General features: G+C 40.8%; 2 protein-coding genes across 2 annotated transcripts; one reads left to right on the plus strand and one right to left on the minus strand.

Moving 5' to 3' along the window:
• On the plus strand, nt 13,541-19,697 carry LOC109820111 (ribose-phosphate pyrophosphokinase 1-like). Its single transcript, XM_020386186.1, has 9 exons — nt 13,541-13,714; nt 14,285-14,461; nt 15,225-15,473; nt 15,817-15,960; nt 16,157-16,324; nt 18,036-18,105; nt 18,339-18,420; nt 18,833-18,992; nt 19,300-19,697. Exons 1-9 carry the CDS (start codon nt 13,607-13,609, stop codon nt 19,336-19,338), a joined length of 1,197 nt encoding a protein of 398 aa, XP_020241775.1. The 5' UTR covers nt 13,541-13,606; the 3' UTR covers nt 19,339-19,697.
• On the minus strand, nt 20,232-22,512 carry LOC109819485. Its single transcript, XM_020385220.1, has 3 exons — nt 20,867-22,512; nt 20,721-20,747; nt 20,232-20,315 (listed from the first exon to the last, which is right to left on the minus strand). The coding sequence occupies exons 1-3, from the start codon at nt 21,302-21,304 to the stop codon at nt 20,232-20,234; spliced, it is 549 nt and encodes a 182-aa protein (XP_020240809.1). The 5' UTR covers nt 21,305-22,512.

Consider the following 22,850-nt stretch of genomic DNA (forward strand, 5'->3'; position numbering starts at 1 on the left):
TATCTGTATCAGAAAAATCTGTATCAACCTCTCTCGGGGAAGAAGCCGGAGGGTATGAAGGAAGAAGATTGGAATCTTCTGGACAGAATCAGATTGACGTTGACTCGTAATGTTGCGTTCAACATAGCAAAGGAGAAGACCACGGCAGGTCTTATGGCAGCTCTCTCAAATATGTATGAGAAGCCATCAGCCGCGAACAAAGTTCATTTGATGCGACGGTTATTCAATCTGAAAATGGCGGAAGGCGCGTCAGTAGCACAACACCTCAATGAACTTAATACGGTTACAACCCAATTGAGTTCAGTTGAGATTGAGTTTGATGAGGAAGTTCGGGCATTGATACTGTTGTCTTCCCTACCAGAGAGTTGGAACGCTACAGTCACGGCAGTGAGTAGCTCATCGGGAAACAACAAGTTGAAGTTCGACAACGTTCGTGATTTGGTTCTCAGTGAGGAGATCCGACGAAGAGAGACGGGTGAAGCTACGACCTCTTCAGTATTGCATACAGAGTCAAGAGGTAGAAATTCAACCAGAGGAAACGGATGAGGAAAATCAAACTTCAGAGGTAGATCAAAGGATAAGAGGTCCAAATCAAGGAATCCAAGCAACAGCTCGAAGGCTATCGAGTGTTGGAATTGTGGAAAGACCGGGCATTACAAGAATCAGTGCAAGAGTGCACAGAAGGAGAAGGAGGCGAAGGCAGAGGTGAATGTCACCTCCACCTCAGGAGGAGATGACGCATTGATATGCTCTTTGGAGAGCAAGGAGGAATCTTGGGTGTTAGATTCAGGAGCGTCGTTCCATGCTACCTCTCAGAAAGAATTCTTCGAGAAGTATACCCCCGGAAATCTTGAATACGTATATCTTGGTGATGATCAGCCATGTGCTATTGTGGGCAAAGGCGTGATAAAAATTAAGTTGAACGGGTCAGTATGGGAGCTGAAGGATGTCAGACATATTCCCGACCTGAGAAAGAATTTAATATCCGTAGGCCAGTTGGCTGGCGAAAGATATACTACGACCTTCCATGGAGATGATTGGAAGATCTCAAAGGGCGCAATGACGATTGCCCGATATATGACAGAAGGTGCACGTTGTTTGATCTCAGTTGCAGCAGGCAATGAAACTTTAAAGCTGTGGCACCAGAGACTCGGTCATATGAGTGAGAAGGGGATGAAAATCATGCACACGAAGGGAAAACTCCCAGGACTACAGTCAGTAGAGATGGATATGTGTGAAGAATGTATACTTAGAAAGCAGAAGAGAGTCAGCTTTCAGACAAGTGGCAGAACCCCCAGGAAAGAGAAGCTAGAGCTCGTTCACTCAGATGTGTGAGGACCAATAACCACCGCGTCCATTGGTGGAAAACACTACTTCGTGACTTTTATCGATGATCACTCTCGGAAAGTGTGGGTCTACTTTCTGAAGCATAAGTCAGAAGTATTTGAAGCTTTCAGGAGATGGAAAGCTATGGTCGAGAATGAGACAGGTCTGAGAATAAAGAAGCTTAGGACCGACAATAGCGGTGAGTATAAAGACACCGGATTCAAGAAGTTCTGCTATGAGCACGGGATCAGAATGGAGAGAACCGTGCCCGGCACGCCTCAGCAAAATGGTGTACCTGAGCAGATGAACCGAACGTTGATGTAGGCATCGAAAATTGCCTATAGGCCTCCATGAACAGCTTAGTGTTAAGGAATGACGATGAACGTCACTATCCGGTTCACAGGAGTTCGATTGATGTCGATGAACGCTTGAAGTAAATCGACGAACTACGTGAACTAACGAAGGTACGAGCTAATCGGGAGCCCCACGATGTTTACAAATGGAACAATGCCCTTCGTGCCTCATTCATTCTACAGATGATCCAACCATCGGAGCTTATAGAACACCTCGTCGGCTTTCCAATGCATTTCGAATCACTCAAATCCGAGTTCGGACGAAGGAATTACGGCGGAAACCGTCAAAAAAACACCAAAAGGAGTGTCTCGGACCAACGAGACACCCTTGGGTGTCTCGGCCAAGGCCGAGACACCCTAGGGTGTCTCGGCCCAAACCGAGACACCCTAGGGTGTCTCGGATCAATGGGAGACACCCTAGGGTGTCTCCGAACAAGTGGAGACACCCTGGGGTGTCTCCAAGACAGATTTGGGCTTTTAAGCAGGTTTAACCGCTCCGTTATCCCCTCAAGCCTATAAATACAAGCCTTAGGCCTCATTTTTTCAGATCTGGAGTTTTGGAGAATTGGCGAAGCCCTGCCGGAGTGAATAGTGATCGAGCACTTCAACGTAAGAGAGTTTCTTCGTCAGATCTACATCACCCGTACCCAATCCTTAGTATTATTCCGTTGTGGTAATACTAAGAAGAGAAAATATCTCGCTTTTATCGAGATAGGCGCTTCAAGTTTCTAGATCCCCTCGCGGATCGACGAAGCTCTGGATCAGATCTGATTGCCAGGTAGTCCACGGATATCGACGTCCCCGTCACAGGCTAAAGACCCACGCAAGCAAGAGACGACGAACGGATCTTGTGTTTATTTTCAAGAAAGTTGTAATTTTTATTTCTTTGTTGTTTGAATTCATTTGTAACGTATAAAGTTTAATGAAATCAATAATGAATGTAACTTTCGACGAAAACAAACTGGCGACCACAGTGGGAGCCAACGGCCTCGCTGCCGAGGCCGTCGTGACGCAACCGGCATTCAAGATCCGGGTGAATGAAGAGATCGAATATGAATTCGATCAACAGAAGTTCGAAGAGCACCTCTCTTCCTCCTCCTCCAGATCCGCCTCTCCAAGCAGGCGTAGGAAGACAATGAGGATCTAAAGTCCAGACAGCGCCAGGAGCAACAACGGCGAACAACCAACTCCTCCTCCAAGACAGAAACGAACGAATGGGTTCGTGTCAAGAGGACTCGCTCAACCCTCGAAGAGCGAATCAAGAAACGCTGCGCATTGCTTGCGCATGCCCGAGTCCTTCTGCAGAAAGCAGAAGAGATGCAGAAAGAAGAGACGGTCAAGAAGCCGTCCAAACACAAGCAAGTGTGGGTGCCAAAGGCGAAGCCGGCACCTAAGACAAAAGGGGACGGAGGTATCGTCCAGCCTTTCTCAAATCTAGATCCCGTTTCCCCTGCTCCCGCACCTCCGGCGGAGCCAGGTAAGAACGTGGATTCTTCAAGATCCAGTGTTCCTTTGAAAGGTCGCCTCGGTCCTTTACCAGAAGATCGAGGCAAAGCACCTATCAAGGAGCAATTGGGACCGTTGAAAGGTCCCCAAACAACGAACCAGACTAGGGGTCATGCTAATCCCCCTAAGAAAGATAACAAAGGGAAAGCCCCTGTTACCGACCGCATTGGATTGCGGGTCGAAGTTCAAGAGCCCGTTAAGTTTTCACGCTCGCAAAAGCGTAGACTTGAACGAGCGACTTTTGAAAACGCTAATAAAGCATCGTATCCCCAGAGGGAAGCACATTCGTCTGATGATGATGGTGTTATACCTAGGAAGTCATGCCAACACTCTATGAGTTGCTCCAGTTATCAAACTGACGAGTTGTACTATAGAGCTGGGGGTATGGATAAGTCTCGGAAGAGAAATACCAAAGACACGGATTCTCACTGTCCGTGTGCCAACATAATCAAGGCGGTGCTGTCAGAATGCTGTTGCACTAAAGCCCCAAGGAGAGTTTCGGTGTTTGAGAGAATTTCCACCAGAACGTCCGAGACCAAGCCAAGGCGTTTTCGTAGGAAGAAGCCTATTCGCCAAGAGGACAAATTCCTAGAAGTGTCTGCTAATATGACCGGCAGAGGCAAATCGACACGACGTTTTAGCCCAGATCAGTTTGCCGAAATGTCCCAGCGTATGACTCGATTGCGATCAGAGACCAATAGGCGAAGGAATTACCAAAGGATGCAAAAAGGACTTCCTTTGGAAGAGGAGGTGTCAGATGATGTTTCAGATTCCTGCTCGGCTATATCGTCCGACGGCACGGCATCTAGTGCAGGACAACCCTACGAGTCACTTATGATCAGCGCCGAACAAGTAACCAAGATGCTTGAAGATGCATTGACTAAGCAGGAAGAGGCAATCAAGTTTGAGATGGAGATGGCTATGCAGCAGATGAGAGAGATGCATGACCAGCAAATCGCGGCACTGACAACTCACCAAGGAGAACCCAGTCGTCGCAATAATCCGAATCAAGAGGAGAATGAACGGGAAGAAAATAATGTCAACATAACTATTCCTCCTGTCAACAACAATAACGGAGGCGGTCCCTCGGATGATAATGCGAAGGAAGACCACGTTACCTCTCCCCGAAGCCACTCGAAGACAGATACGAGTGAAGACAAGAAAATGAAGGACTTGGAGAGCAAAATCAACGCGTTGATGAATGCTCAAGAAGTGAAGAGGTCCGGCATACCATGTCCATACCCAAGGGAATGGGAATCAATTCCATATCCGGTAAAGTTCAATTTAATTAACTTCACGCCGTTTGATGGAAAGGGTTCCCCTACCCAACACTTGATATATTTTAAGTCACACTTAGGAATAATCTCCGGCAATGAACCCTTAATGGTGCGGTCATTCGTTGGCACTCTTCGCGGAGCAGCCTTCGATTGGTATCGTCGCCTCAAACCGGGGAGTATCAGCAGTTGGGACGACATGGAGGATATGTTTCTGACGAACTTCTTCGACGACGACACCGAGATCTCAATCAGTATCAGTAGTTGGGACGACATGGAGGATATGTTTCTGACGAACTTCTTCGACGACGACACTGAGATCTCAATCGGCACTCTATTTGACGAGAAGCAGAAGAATGGTGAGACAGTCGAAAACTTCGTGAAGAGATTCCGAAACAAAGCAATGAATTGCAGGGATCCGGTCAGTGAAGACTTTATCCTCGAGACTTGAGAGTATAAACTGCTTCTTAAGACTCCGACAAGTATAAGAGTATAAACTGCTTCTTAAGACTCCGACAAGTATAAGAGTATAAACTGCTTCTTAAGACTCCGACAAGTATAAGAGTATAAACTGCTTCTTAAGACTCCGACAAGTATAAGAGTATAAACTGCTTCTTAAGACTCCGACAAGTATAAGAGTATAAACTGCTTCTTAAGACTCCGACAAGTATAAGAGTATAAACTGCTTCTTAAGACTCCGACAAGTATAAGAGTATAAACTGCTTCTTAAGACTCCGACAAGTATAAGAGTATAAACTGCTTCTTAAGACTCCGACAAGTATAAGAGTATAAACTGCTTCTTAAGACTCCGACAAGTATAAGAGTATAAACTGCTTCTTAAGACTCCGACAAGTATAAGAGTATAAACTGCTTCTTAAGACTCCGACAAGTATAAGAGTATAAACTGCTTCTTAAGACTCCGACAAGTATAAGAGTATAAACTGCTTCTTAAGACTCCGACAAGTATAAGAGTATAAACTGCTTCTTAAGACTCCGACAAGTATAAGAGTATAAACTGCTTCTTAAGACTCCGACAAGTATAAGAGTATAAACTGCTTCTTAAGACTCCGACAAGTATAAGAGTATAAACTGCTTCTTAAGACTCCGACAAGTATAAGAGTATAAACTGCTTCTTAAGACTCCGACAAGTATAAGAGTATAAACTGCTTCTTAAGACTCCGACAAGTATAAGAGTATAAACTGCTTCTTAAGACTCCGACAAGTATAAGAGTATAAACTGCTTCTTAAGACTCCGACAAGTATAAGAGTATAAACTGCTTCTTAAGACTCCGACAAGTATAAGAGTATAAACTGCTTCTTAAGACTCCGACAAGTATAAGAGTATAAACTGCTTCTTAAGACTCCGACAAGTATAAGAGTATAAACTGCTTCTTAACACTCCGATAAGTATAAGAGTATAAACTGCTTCTCAATCCTCCGACCGGTATAAGAGGTTAAACTGCTCCCTGATACTCCAACATGTATATGAGTCTAAACTGTTTCATTTCTTTCACGGGAAGTTCTTGGAGAATTTTTATATGTAATATTCTTAAGGATAACCCGGTCATATAACTGAGTACAATGTCGGACCCGGTTCCACAAGGGAAGCTGGGGGTGGATTATTCATGTATCGGGAAGTTCCCGAAAGAATACCACGGGTGATATTCTTAGGGATAACCCAATCACTATAAAAGTGATAAGTAAAACATCCACATTTAAACTCTAAAGGTTGGAATGTTTTCCATTATTGTTATCAAATTCACTAATTCTCATGAGTTATCTTGTTGAGACGAGATTCGATCCTTTTGACAGATTAATCTTTCCTCACAAAAATACCCCACTGATCAAGTCAATTGATGGTGGGTCCACTAAATTTTCTGTCCGCCAATCCATGGCAATTTCCAAAGCTTGAAGTGTTAAGTCCTGATTACTTAACGTCAAAACCCTTCATCGAGTGATCAAACATTCCTACAATTAGGGTCATCTCAAACTCCTGCTTGGTCAAACCTTCCTACAGTTAGGACCAAAACCAAAATCCCCTCTCGATTCCTCCGATGAGCGAGAGGTCCACTTTCAATCGAGTGATCAAACATTCCTACAGTTAGGGTCATCTCAAACTCCTGCTTGGTCAAATCTTCCTACAGTTAGGACCAAAACCAAAATCCCCTATCGATTCCTCCAATGAACGAGAGGTCCACTTTCAAATCGAGTGATCAAACCTTCCTACAGTTAGGGTCATCTCAAACTCCTGCTTGGTCAAACCTTCCTACAGTTAGGACCAAAACCACAATTCACTCTCGACAAATGAGAAATTCATCTTTAGTTCGGTAATCAAACCTTCCGACAGTTAGGGTTATCCGAATCTTTTCGATACTCGGAGTGGAGATCTCACTCTTAGTTTCACCTTTTCGGATTCTGGGGGTGGAGATCCCACCTCGAGTCTCCTTTCCAGTTGAAGAGAGAATATAAAATTCTTCTTCTTCATTTTTTAACCGTTAAAAAGAACACCCGCCCACATATTCAACATTGTGGCAGGTTGTTATTAATAACACCAAAATCTATGCCTTACACGCATGGGGAATATCATCCTGAATCCTAAGAAAGGATATGCCGACGCCCAACACACGTCGCTGGTTTAGTCTTTCTCCGTGGAAAAAGACACCAGAGTTCGATTCTGGGGTATTCTATCCTGAAACCTAAGTAAGGATAAGTCTGCGCCTAACCCGCGTAGCTGGTTAGTTCTTAACCGTTAAAAAGAACACCCGTCCACATATTCAACATTGTGGCAGGTTATTATTAATAACACCAAAATCCATGCCTTACACGCATGGGGAATTTCATCCTGAATCCTAAGAAAGGATATGCCGACGCCTAACACGCGTCGCCGGTTTAGTCTTTCCCCGTAGAAAAAGACACCAGAGTTCGATTCTGGGGTATTTTATCCCGAAGCCTAAGGAGGGATAAGTCAACGTTTAATACACGTTGCTGGGTAGCCTATTCCCATGACAACGGCGAAGTCTATGTATTCAAAGTCATAGCAACAAGAGAATTCACTCTCTTAGCACAACGTTACATGCGGAACGGATTTAGACAATCCGCATGCTAACCCGACTCAAACGGTAGTCGGTAAAGGCTCATCAAACCCGTTGATGGCTGGGAATTTGCCAAAAATTCTATAAGTGCGAGTCATTAATGCATCAGCTCTGTTAGTTGGTCTCGTGACTCGATTATCCAACAATATTAAAATAAGATCTACAAATGTAGATGAATCAACTTTAACAGTTAGTCCTGCAACCCCGACACGTGGGACCGCCGTGCTCCAATACCTTAAGAGCTTAAACTGTGTATACTCTAGTAAACGTACGAGTATAAACTGTGTCAACGTACGACGTTCGAAACCCTAGGGTCAACGCCGGTCAACGCGTAACCCTAGGTCAACGCCAATTAACGCGTTGCGACCAAAAAGTCAACATTCAACGTTAGAAACCCTAGGGTCAACGCCGGTCAACGCGTAACCCTAGGTCAACGCCAGTCAACGCGTTGCGACCAAAAGTCAACATACGGTGATCTGAAACACTAAGTCAGCACAATATGATAGAGATAGTCAGTTCAAAGTCAACTCAATAACACGAGCAAAACTCAACTCACAGGTGGTAGACTCGAGACTCTGACAACGGCCAGGCGATAAACGCAGCACCGGAAGGACTTCGGCTATTCGTCAAAGTATTGAATAGACCAAAAATCGAAGGAGCCAAGAGTTGAAGCTAACTACAGGTCCTTTACGCCGACTAAAGGCTAGACCAATCACATCCAAAGTATTCCAGCCTCTTCTATAAAAGAAACGAGTCTGGAACGCTTTGGAGGGGGTATCTGTAGGCATCGAAAATTGCTTATAGGCCTCCACGAACAGCTCAGTGTTAAGGAATGACGATGAACGTCACTATCCGGTTCACAGAAGTTCGATTGATGTCGATGAACGCTTGAAGTAAATCGACGAACTACGTGAACTAACAAAGGTACGGGCTAATCGGAAGCCCCGCGATGTTTACAAATGGAACAATGCCCTTCGTGCCTCATTCATTCTACAGATGATCCAACCATCGGAGCTTATAGAACACCTCGTCGGCTTTCCAACGCATTTTGAATCACTCAAATCCGAGTTCGGACGAAGGAATTACGATGGAAACCGTAAAAAAACACCAAAAGGAGTGTCTCGGACCAACGAGACACCCTTGGGTGTCTCGGATCAATGGGAGACACCCTAGGGTGTCTCCAAACAAGTGGAGACACCCTGGGGTGTCTCCAAGACAGATTTGGGCTTTTAAGCATTTTTAACCGCTCCGTAGCCTTAGGCCTCATTTTTTCAGATCTGGAGTTTTGGAGAATTGGCGAAGCCCTGCCGGAGTGAAGAGTGATCGAGCACTTCAACGCAAGAGATTTTCTTCGTCAGATCTACATCACCCGTACCCGATCCTTAGTATTATCCCGTTATGGTAATACTAAGAAGAGCAAATATCTCGCTTTTATTGAGATAGGCGCTTCAAGTTTCTAGATCCCCTCGCGGATCGACGAAGCTCTGGACCAGATCTGACTGCCAAGTAGTCCACGGATATCGACGTCCCCGTCACAGGCTAAAGACCCACGCAAGCAAGAGACGACGAACGGATCTTGTGTTTATTTTCAAGAAAGTTGTAATTTTTATTTCTTTGTTGTTTGAATTCATTTGTAACGTATAAAGTTTAATGAAATCAATGATGAATGCAACTTTCGACGAAAACAATTGACAGAGAGAGCCAGAAGCATTCGGGTACAGTCAGGCCTACCGAAGCAGTTCTGGGCAGAAGCGGTCAACACAGCAGCTTACTTGATCAACCGAGGTCCACCGGTTCCATTGGAGCACAAAATACCAGAGGAGGTATGGTGCGGAAAGGAGGTAAAACTCTCACATCTTAAAGTTTTCGGTTGTGTAGCTTACGTGCATATTAGTAATCAAGGCAGGAATAAGCTTGATCCCAAGTCAAAGAAATGCACTTTCATCGGCTATGGTGAAGATGAGTTCGGCTACCACATTTGGGACAACGAAAACAAGAAGGTGATCAGGAGCAGAGATGTGATATTCAACGAGAAGGTGATGTACAAGGACATGCACAAGACAGATGACTCAGAGAGCGAGTCAATATTTGTGGATGCATATGATGTCCCGAGTAACCTCTCGGAAGAACCCAATGCAGAGGGTCCTCAGCCAGAAGAGCCTGTTGGACAAGATGGTGAGCAGGAGCCCGACGCACCGGCTCCGATATTAAGAAGATCTTCTCGTCCTCCTGTACCCAACAGGAGATACATGAACTATCTGTTGTTGACAGATGGTGGGGAGCCTGAAAGCTTTGATGAAGCTTGTCAGTGTGGAGATACGAGCAAGTGGGAGCTTGCAATGAAAGATGAGATGAAGTCTCTCATATCAAACCAGACGTGGGAACTAGCTGAGTTGCCCACGGGTAAGAAGGCAGTCCACAACAAATGGGTGTACCGGGTGAAAGAGGAGCAAGATGGTTCCAGAAGATATAATGCCCGGCTAGTTGTCAAAGGTTTCCAGCAGAAGGAAGGAATTGACTACACCGATATTTTCGCTCCAGTGGTAAAGCTAAATACTATCAGGACCGTGATGAGTATTGTAGCAATTGAAGACCTTCATCTCGAGCAGTTAGACGTGAAGACGGCGTTTCTTCACGGAGATCTAGAAGAGGAGATATACATGCACCAGTCAGAAGGTTTCTCAGAAGAAAAAAAGAAGAACCTGGTGTGCAGACTCAAGAAATGCTTGTATGGCCTGAAACAAGCCCCAAGGCAGTGGTACAAGAAGTTTGACGGCTTCATGCACAAGGAAGGTTTCTAGAAGTGCAACGCCGACCACTGTTGCTACTTCAAAAGATATCAGTCCAGCTATATCATCCTACTGCTGTATGTTGATGATATGTTGGTTGCAGGAGCAGATATGGAGGATATCAAGAGTTTGAAGCAGCAGCTGTCAAAGGAGTTTGACATGAAGGACTTGGGTCCAACAAAGAAGATCCTTGGAATGCAAATCACGAGAGACAAGAAGAAAGGGTTCTTGCGATTGTCTCAGACGGAGTACATCAACCGTGTTTTGCAAAGATTCAACATGGGCGACGCCAAGCCTGTGAGCACACCCTTGGCTAGCCATTTTGATCAGTCTCCTCAGTCAGAAGAAGAGAAAGAGAGTATGGCTCAGGTTCCTTACGCCTCAGCTATCGGAAGTTTGATGTACGCAATGGTCTGTACGCGACCAGATATTGGCCATGCAGTGGGAGTGGTCAGCCGGTTTATGTCGAATCCAGGAAAAGCTCATTGGGAAGCGGTCAAGTGGATTATGAGATATCTACGAGGCACCACACAGAAGTGTTTGCACTTTGGTAAGGGAGAGGTGGAAGTGCAAGGGTACGTAGATGCAGAATTCGGCGGTGAAGTTGATCACCGAAGAAGCACCACCGGCTATGTATTTACCGTCGGAACTACAGCTGTTAGTTGGATGTCACAGGTACAGAAGATCGTTACCCTATCCACTACAGAAGCTGAGTATGTTGCAGTAACTGAAGCCAGTAAAGAGATGATATGGCTTCAGGGCTTATTGACAGAGCTGGGATTCAAGCAGGAGAAGAATGTTTTGCACAGTGATAGTCAGAGTGCAATACACTTAGCGAAGAATTCAGCATTTCATTCTAGAACGAAGCATATTGCGCTTCGGTACCACTTCATCAGATCCCAGTTGGAAGATGACGTGTTGAAACTGGAAAAGATTCCAGGAAGTAAGAATCCAGCAGACATGTTAACAAAGACGGTGACCGTTCAGAAACTGGAGTTGTGCGCAACTTCAGTTGGCCTTCATGCATAGATGATGAGGGCGGAGCCACACAGGAGAGGAGCTTGATGAGATAGTCCGTTGACGGCGGTTTGATCTCCAAGTGGGAGATTGTTAGAAATGGGTGTAGATCAAACCTTAATTCCGGCGAGGAGCTCCGGTGAAGCTTCGACGAGCTTGAGAACCATGCAGGCGAGCGTGGACGTCGACTCAGGCGAAGTCGACGGCGAACTGCAGGCGTAGTTTTCAGGTGGAGCTCGAGCAGGCGAGCTCAAATTGTGGGAAACGCGACCCTCGCGTTTTGGATCCGACCCCGACCCTCGCGTTTGGGACACCGACCCTCGCGTCCAAGCTCTGACGTCCGCGTTTTGGCGCTCCGACGTCCGCGTCTTCGCGTGGCTGGCGACAGGCTGTCGCCAGCCTGTCATGTTTGCTTATATAAACCCCTCGTCGCCCTAGGGTTTTGTTGTTGCTTCTCCTCCTCTGATTTCTCTCTGGCGGCGGCACCAAAAATAACGCATCAACGTTCCTCTTCTCCAAACCTTGAAATCGCATCAGCGATTTTGGTTCTTCATCTCCAGCTCTCAACCGTGCATTGAGGGGAGATTAAGAAAGGACTTTAGAGAGAGAGAGAGAGAATTGAAAGGGTTTATTCCCTTTAATTATTAACACTGTAGCTACAGTGTTCATCTTTGAGAAATATCAGTTTTGGGATTTGCTCTTGATTTGTAATTTCTTGTTTGATTAATAAGAAATTGTCTGTGTGGCTCCCGAGGACGTAGGCAGTTGCCGAACCTCGTTAAATCTTGTGTATTTTTTTCTATTCTGCGTTTCTGTTGCATTAGGGATTTCAGCGTTAAATTCCCAACACCATATTGTGACAAATAAATTTTGTCATGCATTTTTTTACCCCAATTAACCTCTCTGCAGAGTGTAAGTTCATATGTGCACCGTAACTTTATGTTGAGAGTCTCTGATTACGGAATAAAGAGAATGCGCATATATGCAAGGAACCGTAAAATTAAACATCCTTTATCCAAAAACTCCAAGCGAACAAAACAGTAGTCAATTTTCCTAACAAATTATTCTTCAAAATTTTCTCAAAAACGTAAAAATTTAAAAACACTCTTATTCATCTAAATCAAATCAACTTCCAAACATCCAACTAGCTCATATGTAAACTGTCAATGTCAAATTAAGAAACGCAGTTATCGCTACTCGTACGTAAATTGTAAAAAGTTATAATTCAAGTTCAAATTAGGGCCTGTTTGTTTGCATGGAAGTAATTATTAAGTAGCTGAAGTGAAAGAAGTAGATGCTACTTCTGCTACTTCCAAGCAAAAAAGTGTGTTTGGTTCTTTGAAAAACTTATTTTCAATACTTTCTTAAACGCTTATGTGGCGCCTATACGTGCCATCCTTACTTTCAAAATATTTTTCCAATCCTCAATACTCAGAAGTAGCTCGAAAGTAGTTGAAATGCATAATAATTAGGAAATAAATAAAATTTTTATTAATATTTTCTTTATTAGTTACTTCTAACAACTTTTCATTAAAATTGCTCTTAATTTTAATAATTATTTTGTAGTAATTTGTGATGGTCGTCGGCCAGCTTTTCTTTGAGATGAAAAGAACAGTTTGTCTATTAATTCTTTGTCTAAATACCACGTTGATGTTATGATCAAAGGAGCGAGGGAGAAGGAAAGTTGGGAATTCATAGGAATTTATGGTCATCCGGAGTCTCATCGTAGGCGAGAAGTAAACAATTATTTTGAAGCAATGTGGTTGAAGGATTCTGCTTGCTCTCAAGTGGCGAGGGGTCATAGCGGCATGAAACTAGTTGTAACGTGCTAGATCAAATTAAAGAGCATATCGTGACTTTAAAATTGTGGAAGCAACATGTGTTAATTACTTCCTGGTAATATTTCCAAATGTTATCCAAACAAAAAAAGTAAATAAAGAATAAGAAGATCTACTTCAATTACATCTAAAAATATATGAAACAAAAAAAAATACTATTTCTACTACTTCCTACTTCATAGTTTTAAAAGTTACTTCTATAACCTATTTCTTACTTCTAATAATTCTATTATCCAAACGGGTCCTTAGGAAAAACGCTCGAGCTACGGGATCGGGTTTTGATCTTACAATGAGATCAGACCCGCACCCGACTCACTAAAACTCCACAGTCCAACAGATTTTTTGCGAATAAGCCCTCGCTCTCACTCTCTCTCTCTCTCTCTCTCTCTCTCAAGCTCGAGGAGGAGAACAATGGCTTCTTTATTAGGGTTTTCAGCCGCTAACAGTTTGATCTCGATTTCGCGCCATTCTTCTTCTTCTTCTAAAAGACGCCTTTTGTCCCCTGCTCCCAAGTCTTTGGTAACTCCTTGCATCTGTCATCACTCAAAATTTCATCTTCCATAAAAGAAAGCAGTTTTTTTATTAAGTAAACCATTAATGCTCATTTGATTCTTGAAACAATATTCTCATGATTTCTTCGATTAATTGCGCCCAAAGATTGAATGTTTTTCTTCAGTAAATAGTTAACTAGTGTTCATTTTGAGTTATATAGAAGCTCTTTAACATCCTAAAGTTTTACCTTTTTTAACTTTGGTGTCTGAAGTCTTCTATCTTGACAATTTGATGCCCCAAAGGGCAAAAAACTTGAGCTGGTCTTTTTCAAGATTATCAACTTATAAAAGAGAATGAGAGAAATTTTTACCAAATTTCAGTTTTTTTTGAAGTTTGGGAAAAGTGAAGGACAAAGTTAGTGCTTTGAGGTATCAAATTGTGAGAATAAAGTCAATTTGAAAACTTTGGGATGTCAAACTGTCAAAATATAACTTCGGAGCATTAAAGTTAAAAAGGATGAAACTTTGGGGTATTACGGTGTAAAGTTTACAAATGTATGTTGATAACTAAATTTAGTAACTAAGTAATTATGCGCAGAGTTGCAAATTGATAGAGCCACTGGGGTTCAGTAATGGAGCAGTACCGCGTATTCCTATTGTTAATGATCAGACATTGCCTGGTTTCTTGACTGGAACAAGCCAAGGCGAGTTGCGTGAGAGGCAAGATACTCGGTTGCGTATCTTCTCAGGGACTGCGAATCACTCCCTTGCCAAGGTAATCATTTTTAACATTCATTGCTTTTGCTCAAAACGATTATTTTCAGTTAAGAAGCAATTGCTGGAATTCTTGTTATCGAATTCTATTATTCATATATTAAGATATGGTTATCAAATTGGTTATGTAATTTTAATACCGAAAGTGGTTCCGAATAGGCGACTATGGCATGCATACATGAGTCTTCTGTTTTGTTTAACTGTATTTGGTTGGAAGGAAAGCTTGAGAAGAAATATTTGATGTTGAAGAATTATTCCAAAAGACATGTGTTCTCCTACTTTACTTTTAATATTATCTACCTGTCTTCATCTCAGTTCTATGTTCTTATTGTTCTAATTTGGTCTTGCATCGGTATGGAGTGAAAGAAATATACTAGTGGCATAACTATAGACTTAGCCGGAACTTGTATTTGAGATACAGAATGTGAAAAGGAACTTAAATTAAGTAAAATATAGGTACATGAAGGAGTCATAGTAGATGAGGAAAAATAATAAGATATAATTGTGTGTGAAACTATATCCTGGAAGAGAAGCTGCCTTTAGGTCACAGACTCCCAGTTGTCGTTTATATTTCTGTGTAATCCACTTCTTCAGAAACTTAGAGATAGCCTATAGTTCATTCAGGATTATACACGAGGATTTTCTCCGAGCATTTGGCTCGGTCCAATTATTTCCAATGACAAAATTATGAGTTAATACACAAGTGGCTTCTCATTTCAGGGTTCTTAACCTCAACTGATCACACATGGATTTTTGTTCTGTAGGAAATTGCTAGCTACATGGGACTGGAACTTGGAAAAATCAAGATTAAGCGATTTGCTGATGGTGAAATATATGTTCAATTGCAAGAGAGTGTAAGAGGATGTGATGTATTTTTAGTGCAGCCAACATGCCCGCCTGCAAATGAAAATCTCATGGAACTTTTGGTAATGATTGATGCATGCCGAAGAGCATCTGCAAAAAATATCACAGCAGTTATACCTTATTTTGGCTATGCAAGAGCTGACAGGAAGGTAAGAAAGAGCTGACAGGAAGGTAAGAAATACTTTTGTCAAGTTTTATTTTACTGATACTCCAGTGTTTCTCGTGGAGCTTAATGTGTGAGAGAACTTTCTATTTATTTCGTTCATATTTGAATGATTATCTTGGTCTCCAGTTGTTTACCATCGCACTAAATTTTAACAAGGCTTCACTAGAGATTGTACCGATTGTTGTTTTCAGTTTTTTTAAGTTTCCATGAAATTGTTGCCTTTTGGGTCTGTATTTGCACACTGCTTCATCTTTCATAATCCATGCTTGTTTTAATGAATATTAACCAGTTAAACATTTGTTCTTGCTATTTGAATGATTTCTCAGACTCAAGGACGGGAGTCTATTGCAGCGAAACTTGTTGCAAATTTAATCACAGAAGCAGGTGCAAACCGTGTACTTGCTTGTGACCTTCACTCCGGGCAGTCGATGGGATACTTTGACATTCCTGTAGATCAAGTCTATGGTCAGGTACCTAACTTTGTAATCCTTTTAATGGAAGAAAATTTTGTTTTATTTTATTGTTAGCTCTTTCAAGGGGATGCTTTCTGATAACTTCCAGATAAAACTAACAAACTTTTCCAAATTGGTTTGATTTTATTCTGTAATCTTTTTTAATCTTCCCCTTGTTTACATGATGATTTCCTTTTGTTTTATAAATGTCTAGCCTGTGATTCTTGATTACCTGGCAAGCAAAACCATTTGTTCCAATGACTTGGTGGTGGTCTCTCCTGATGTTGGAGGTGTTGCAAGGGCACGAGCTTTTGCAAAAAAGTTATCCGATGCACCCCTAGCCATTGTGGATAAACGACGCCAAGGGCATAACATTGCTGAGGTAAATATTATCAACCTCACCTGGGACCACCTTCCACCCTTGCCGCCTATTCTGGTGGTGCTATGTAAAAAATCCTTACAGTATATGGTAATATGAATTGCATCAAGCAAGATTTACTGGTTTCCAGATCTTTTAACCACCACCACCCGTTATTCTTGTCCTTCTCTGAATATTAATCCTTAAAAGATCTGATAACATGAATTGCATTAAGAAAGATTCCTTAACCTTGAAATCGTTCTATTCATTGATATGATAGGGAACCTTGGTTTGGCAGGGTGTATAAAGAGGGAAGGTGAGGTAAAGAGAGGTGCAATTAGGTGCAAGGAAGTATACACATTTTCTGCTTCTTGTTTGGTAGGAGGGGAGGAGAGAGAAAACACATCAATTTATAATTCATTCTATCTCCTCTTGACTCCCTCCAATTTGGAGGGATTCTTCTCTCTCCTCATTTTTAATTCATTTTGAGCCATCTCCTACTCTACCTTACTTCCCTCTACTCTACCTTCCCTTCTAAAAATTCTCTACCAAAGGCACTTCAGATTTTTATCCCTCCCTTTACTTTACAGTATAGATAAAATAAGGCTTACCTGTGATGTCACTGAGATATTGTTGTAAAACGATCTTGTTCCCTGATTTTCACATTCTACCAATTGGCTAGGTGATCTGCCACATAATAGCCTTTTGATATTTATATGTAAGTTTATTTTATCAAACCTATCAGTAGTTACTAGTCGGGGACTTATATACCCATGTTGAGTTCTACAATTTTTCCATGTGGGACAAATGGTTTGGACCAACCATTCTCAACAATCTTCACCTTGGTTCAAACCAGTTCACCTTGGTTCAAACCAGTTCAACCTTGGTTCCACCTTGAACTAACACCGATCCACCCGGCTCCACCTGGACCTATACCTTTATCCACCATGAATCCATCTTTGAACTGTCCATGTAGATCACCACTCAACATTGTCCGCAAGATCGTTCACCTTTGGTCAGTGCACATCTCGAGGTACACCCTATTTCACCTTACTCGAGGAACCTACACAACCACCTTGACAGCCCCTGGGTGTACGTAGGACTATAGCGACTCCACCTTTGGCTTCTCCGAGTCTAACTCCACCATAGGCTCCATCGAGTCCAGCTACCAGGACACATTTTTTTGTAGCGACTCATCGCCTTAGGTTCTACCGAGTTCTTCCTAACTCCACCAAGCCCAGCTACCGGTACTGCTTCACAAGTGCGTGGATTCACCATCAAGCTTTGATACCAATTGTTTAGGAGGGGACCAACTGGGTCCGCCGGTCCAAGCACATAGTAATGATATTGTCCCCAACTTAAACACCTTTTGGCCACAAGTGTGGGGTTTTAACTTAAAAGGCCTCGTTACTATGTGGAGAGGGCCACAAGTGTGGGGTTTTAACTTAAAAGGCCTCGTTACTATGTGGAGACAATCCCCCACTTATATACCCATGTTGAGTTCTACAATTTTTCCATGTGGGACTAATGGTTTGGACCAACCATTCTCAACAGTTTCATCTGTAACAAGCTTACAATTTTAAAATTTTAAGCATACTAATTCATTGGATTCATTTTATGGTATTTTAAGGCTCAATTTTTTTCTTATTTATCTTCAACGGCATAACTTTGTTGTTTCTTAGTGACTTTCCTTCAACTTTTAGATTCCAAATTAAAGACCTAAGCAATTTTTCAGGTGATGAATCTGATTGGTGATGTCCGAGGAAAAGTGGCTGTCATGGTAGATGATATGATAGACACTGCTGGTTAGTTATCTCCTGCATAGAAGTTTTTTGCTGTCTGTGCAATAATAGTTGGGAATGTAGAACTTTGTCTGTGCATAACTATGCATTTATATGTATTATGTTGTGCCTGTGTGTGTTCATGGATTTGCGCATATCTACATGTTATCACCAATTTGTATGCATACATGTCGATCCTTTTGGATGCTATTAAAGTTTTCATTTTGACATTTAAATTGTTGTTTTGTTGGAGTTAGGTACCATTGCGAAAGGGGCAGCTCTTTTACATCAAGAAGGAGCAAGAGAAGTGTATGCATGCAGCACACATGCTGTTTTTAGGTAACCTTTATCCGCTGATATGTTCTGGTTTCCTTGAGAGAACAAAATGTACCTAACTTATAGTCTTAGATAGGAGAACATGGTTTTGTGTTCCCTACTTATTATTTAGTTGGTTGGAAACTCAAGTTCTACTGGGTACATGATGACAATATTAGTTGTCATTGAGTTTGATGCTAAATTATATGATAATGATATGTAATAAAATGTGACATAGCCAGAAGTAGCCAGGGAGAGCGTCAACTTTGGAAATTTTATTTTTTATTTTGCGGACTTGTCTTTTCCAAGCATTTATTTGGGTGTTTTCGTGAATCTTTCTGTTAATGTATCTCTTGTACTTTGATGTTCCCTTACTTTATATATCACATCTTTTCTATTGTTCAAATTGTTGATAGTCCCTTGCTTATCATGGCAGCCCTCCCGCAATCGAGAGATTGTCTAGCGGCCTGTTTCAAGAAGTCATTATCACGAACACTATCCCTATACCGGAGAAAATGAGTTTCCCTCAGTTGACAGTTTTGTCCGTGGGAAACCTTTTAGGGGAAACTATTTGGCGCATTTATGATGATTATTCTGTGAGTATCACCTTTCTATGACAAGTTTATTCTTCATCTTTTCTTTGTCTTTTTTTTTTGGTTTTGTTTTTGTCTTGATGGTTTCCAAATTTGTAAGGTGAATGGTCCGCTGAACTTTGAAAAATAGACAAAATTTCTCCTTCCTACTAATATCTCATTCTACAGTCAATGCTTATCTTTGCTTACTGTCTGTAACTTTTCTTGCCGCAGAACAATAAAAGTTGTCTACTAAAAAGGAACACTAATCTGATGCTTAACAAATCAGAAACTTCGAGACTCGCTTATGATACTTTCTTTCTTAATGTAGGTTGGCTATGAACCTTACTCGAGCTCGGAGATTGACTGATCTTCGTGGGAAAACAGTTGAGTAACAACGACAATGAGGTGGGAAAATGGTGAATAAATATCGGTTATCATCAACTCCTTGTTAGCAAAGCATAGTGTTCCATCCTTACGGAATCAGGGTACTGTATGTCTTTCTTCAAATTCATTACGGTAGTTCTTACTTCTTGTTTTAGAGCGTATTAGGTGTCCAACATGCGTTCTCTTTCGCGTAACGGCTATGTGTTTTGAGTGAGCTGAGAATGGGAGCCTTAAATGCTTACCTGCCTAACTTATGTTACGTTGCTGGTTCTTGTATATAAATGTTTTTGGAGTTAAGCTGTGGGCATGATATATATTAATTTCTTTTGAAGTTTTTGCTGAGTACCGAGTAGACAACTAATGTTTATGTTGTTTGGTTCTGCAAGCATTCTTTACTAGTTTAACTATTTATTAGATGCTGTTTATTTTAAGATTAGCTAAATTAACTAATAGTTCTTTAACTTTTCTTTTTGGTTATTCTTTCATTCTTTCTGTCACGCATATGCTTAATTGCATTTGGTGTTTGGTGCTGCCAGGCTCTAAACATTCTATTCAATCATATTTGTTCTCATCCAGCTCCACATACAGATCAAATTCCTCTTGTTTCATTCCTCATTGCTCTATTCAGCAGCAATGTAGTGCCCAAATTTCCTCATTGCTCACATGAGTCTGCTTTCGTTGTGATATAAAGCTGAGGGCATAATTCTAGATACACATTTTTAAGTATATGTATGTATATATATTGTAAGTACATTATATTTTACAACTATTACAAGCCAAAAACTTAGCCAAGACACAATATGACCCTACCCTCAAGAGAGTAGGCTTTTACATTCTATATAATGGTGGTAGATTTGTCCTTCATCTTGTCCAGTCTCACCATGAGCAACTTTTGCAGCGCGACACTTTTCCTTCAGCTCTTGTTTGTTCTCTCTCTTTCTCATGCTCTGAGGCTCTCTGCTGGAGAAAAAAAAAGAAAGAAAGAAGAAAAAGCATTACTCTTTCTTTTGTCTCTGTGTGCATGTTTGTTAAAGCAAATGCTTATGAAAGAATAATTGTTAGTTTTGTTATTAGTTTCAGATGTGGGTAAGTTTTTTCATTTACAGTGACTAGAAAGAATACCAAGTATTTTTTTTATTTTTTTATTTCCTAACTGCATAATCTTAACACTTCACTCCCTTTACAGTGAATATAAAACTGAAAATACCTGTTCGGCATGATGAAAACTATGCCGAAAGAATTTGATCTAGAAAGATTAATACTTCCTATAGAAGACCAAGCATACACACATTGACCTTCCCAGAAACAGAAAATAAGAGGTTTTTTTTATCTTTTTGTGTGTGTGTGGGTTGGGGGGGGGTTTACCTCCATTTCCAAATTTGCTCGCCGAATCTGTACAAAATTTCCATCTCAAAAGATCAACAAGAAGAACATGAAATAAACAACACCCAAATTTAAATAAAAATAAAAATTTCAAATAAATGTTACTACTACTGGAGCTTTTCTGGTACCAGAGTTCTAGCACGAGATCGAGCAGCAGAAGCACGGTTCTTGAGCATCCTCTGCCTTCGTATCTCTGCTCTTTCTACTGATCGACTAGAGCTACCCTCATTCCTCTTTCTAGCACTCTGGTTGTTTTTACCTTGAATATTCAAGTTGCTTCCATCATTAACAACTTCTTCCTTCGTGACAAAATTTTCGTGCCAAGTGCACGAGTTGTTTTCTTCGGTAAAATTCTCTTCCTTGATAACACTTTGAGGATTTATCTGCTGGTCATTGACACCAAAAATGGCATTGGAGAATTCTTCACTAAGGTTGGGAGGTTCCAAATCGCAATTGCTCCAAATGTCATCAAGGAAGTTATCGATGTTGTCACGATTGTTCAATATGTAATCTTGCTCCATCTTTATACGTTTCTTGTGCCAATCCTTTGGATCTTCAGGCTCCATTTATAAAAGAAGAAGTGAGTCCTAAGCAAGAGAAGGGGAAAAAGGTTCAGGCTAATTTCTTCTCTAAGAATTGAAATTTCAACAATTGTACTTGCTTGAAAAAAAAATATCCGACATTACGAGCAATTCAAGGAATAAAAATAGATTCAAATATAAGATAAAATTGTTCAACTATAAACAACTTGTGTGTATATCAAGCTTGAAATTAATTGCGAAGAGAGATTAATAGAAATTTACATTCTTCTTATAAAGTTCAATGCAGGCTATCTACAAGGGCAGGTAGACCTCTGTACTATAGCTGTTTTGAACTTACTGCCCCTCTATTTTTTTCTTTACTGATAGGCCCGCCTAAGTGAACATTTTTATTATCTTACCCTCAGAGGTCTATTTGTCAACAAATAAAAAAAAAAAAAAAACAGAAAGAAAGAAATCACCCAGGAGGTCAATCTGCAAAAATAAATCTAGACGGATAGTAAGTTCAAGACAGTGATACTAAGGGGTTCTATCCGCAATTAACCCATAATACAATCTTATCTAAGCCCATAAGAATTCTATTGTCAAAAATTTCATTCTATTGTCAAAAATTTCAGTTGATCCTTCTTTTGGTAGTTCTCCAAAAAATAGTAATAGAAATTGGAAGTTTAATAAATTGGTAACTATTGAAGATTTAAAGTAATGTGTGACAATAAAACTTGCAATTGGATTAAAATTACAAACATGCATTGGCTATGATGAATGAATTTCATCAGTTTCTACTGAATAATCAACCCACTAGGCGAAATTATGAATAATGAAAACAATCTAAAAATAATCCAAATTTAAGAAAATTTGTTCATATTACCAGAGGCTAAATTAAGAAAGAACACTAGAAAAAAAAATGGAAACTTTAGTTGATCCTGAAAATTAAAACTCAATTATTGTCTAAAAAAATAAGGGGGGATTGAGCAGTTCTTGTCTGAGAAAGATCTTTCCATTGTGAAAGAGAACAGATTACACGCATGCAACAAAAACATTCAAGAAAATTAGCAATAAATAAAGTTAAAAAAAAAAGATTTTGGCAGAGGCCACCTGATCTTGAGATCGTTGCTTTAGATTGAAAATAGTGCGGTAACAGGGGGAAGTTCCAATTTCAATTATGAGCTTCCAATCTAGAGCTCTAGCAGAACCTCACCTCTGTTTCTAGGGTTTGTTTGAAGCTCAGAGAGAGAGAGAGAGAGAGAGAGAGAGGGGGGAGAGGAGTTATTTAGAAGGAACTGAGAGTTGTATATTTTGTTTCTTTAATTATTTTATTTAAATTATAATGATATAATATAATATAATATAATATAAATTGAGCTACGTTGCTATTAATAGTATCCAACATGTGGATACTATCAATCCAATTGTTAAAGTCTGGAAATGAAAATCAATACTGATAAATGTAATATACTACACATGAACTATTTAGAAATAAAATTACAAAGAACATCGATGTGTTTTGGATCATGTATCAACGAGAGCGAAAATATAATATACTATAATATAATATATAATTTAATACGAGGGT

This window comes from Asparagus officinalis, chromosome 8, assembly GCF_001876935.1.
Source record: "Asparagus officinalis chromosome 8, Aspof.V1, whole genome shotgun sequence".
Lineage (NCBI taxonomy): Eukaryota > Viridiplantae > Streptophyta > Magnoliopsida > Asparagales > Asparagaceae > Asparagus > Asparagus officinalis.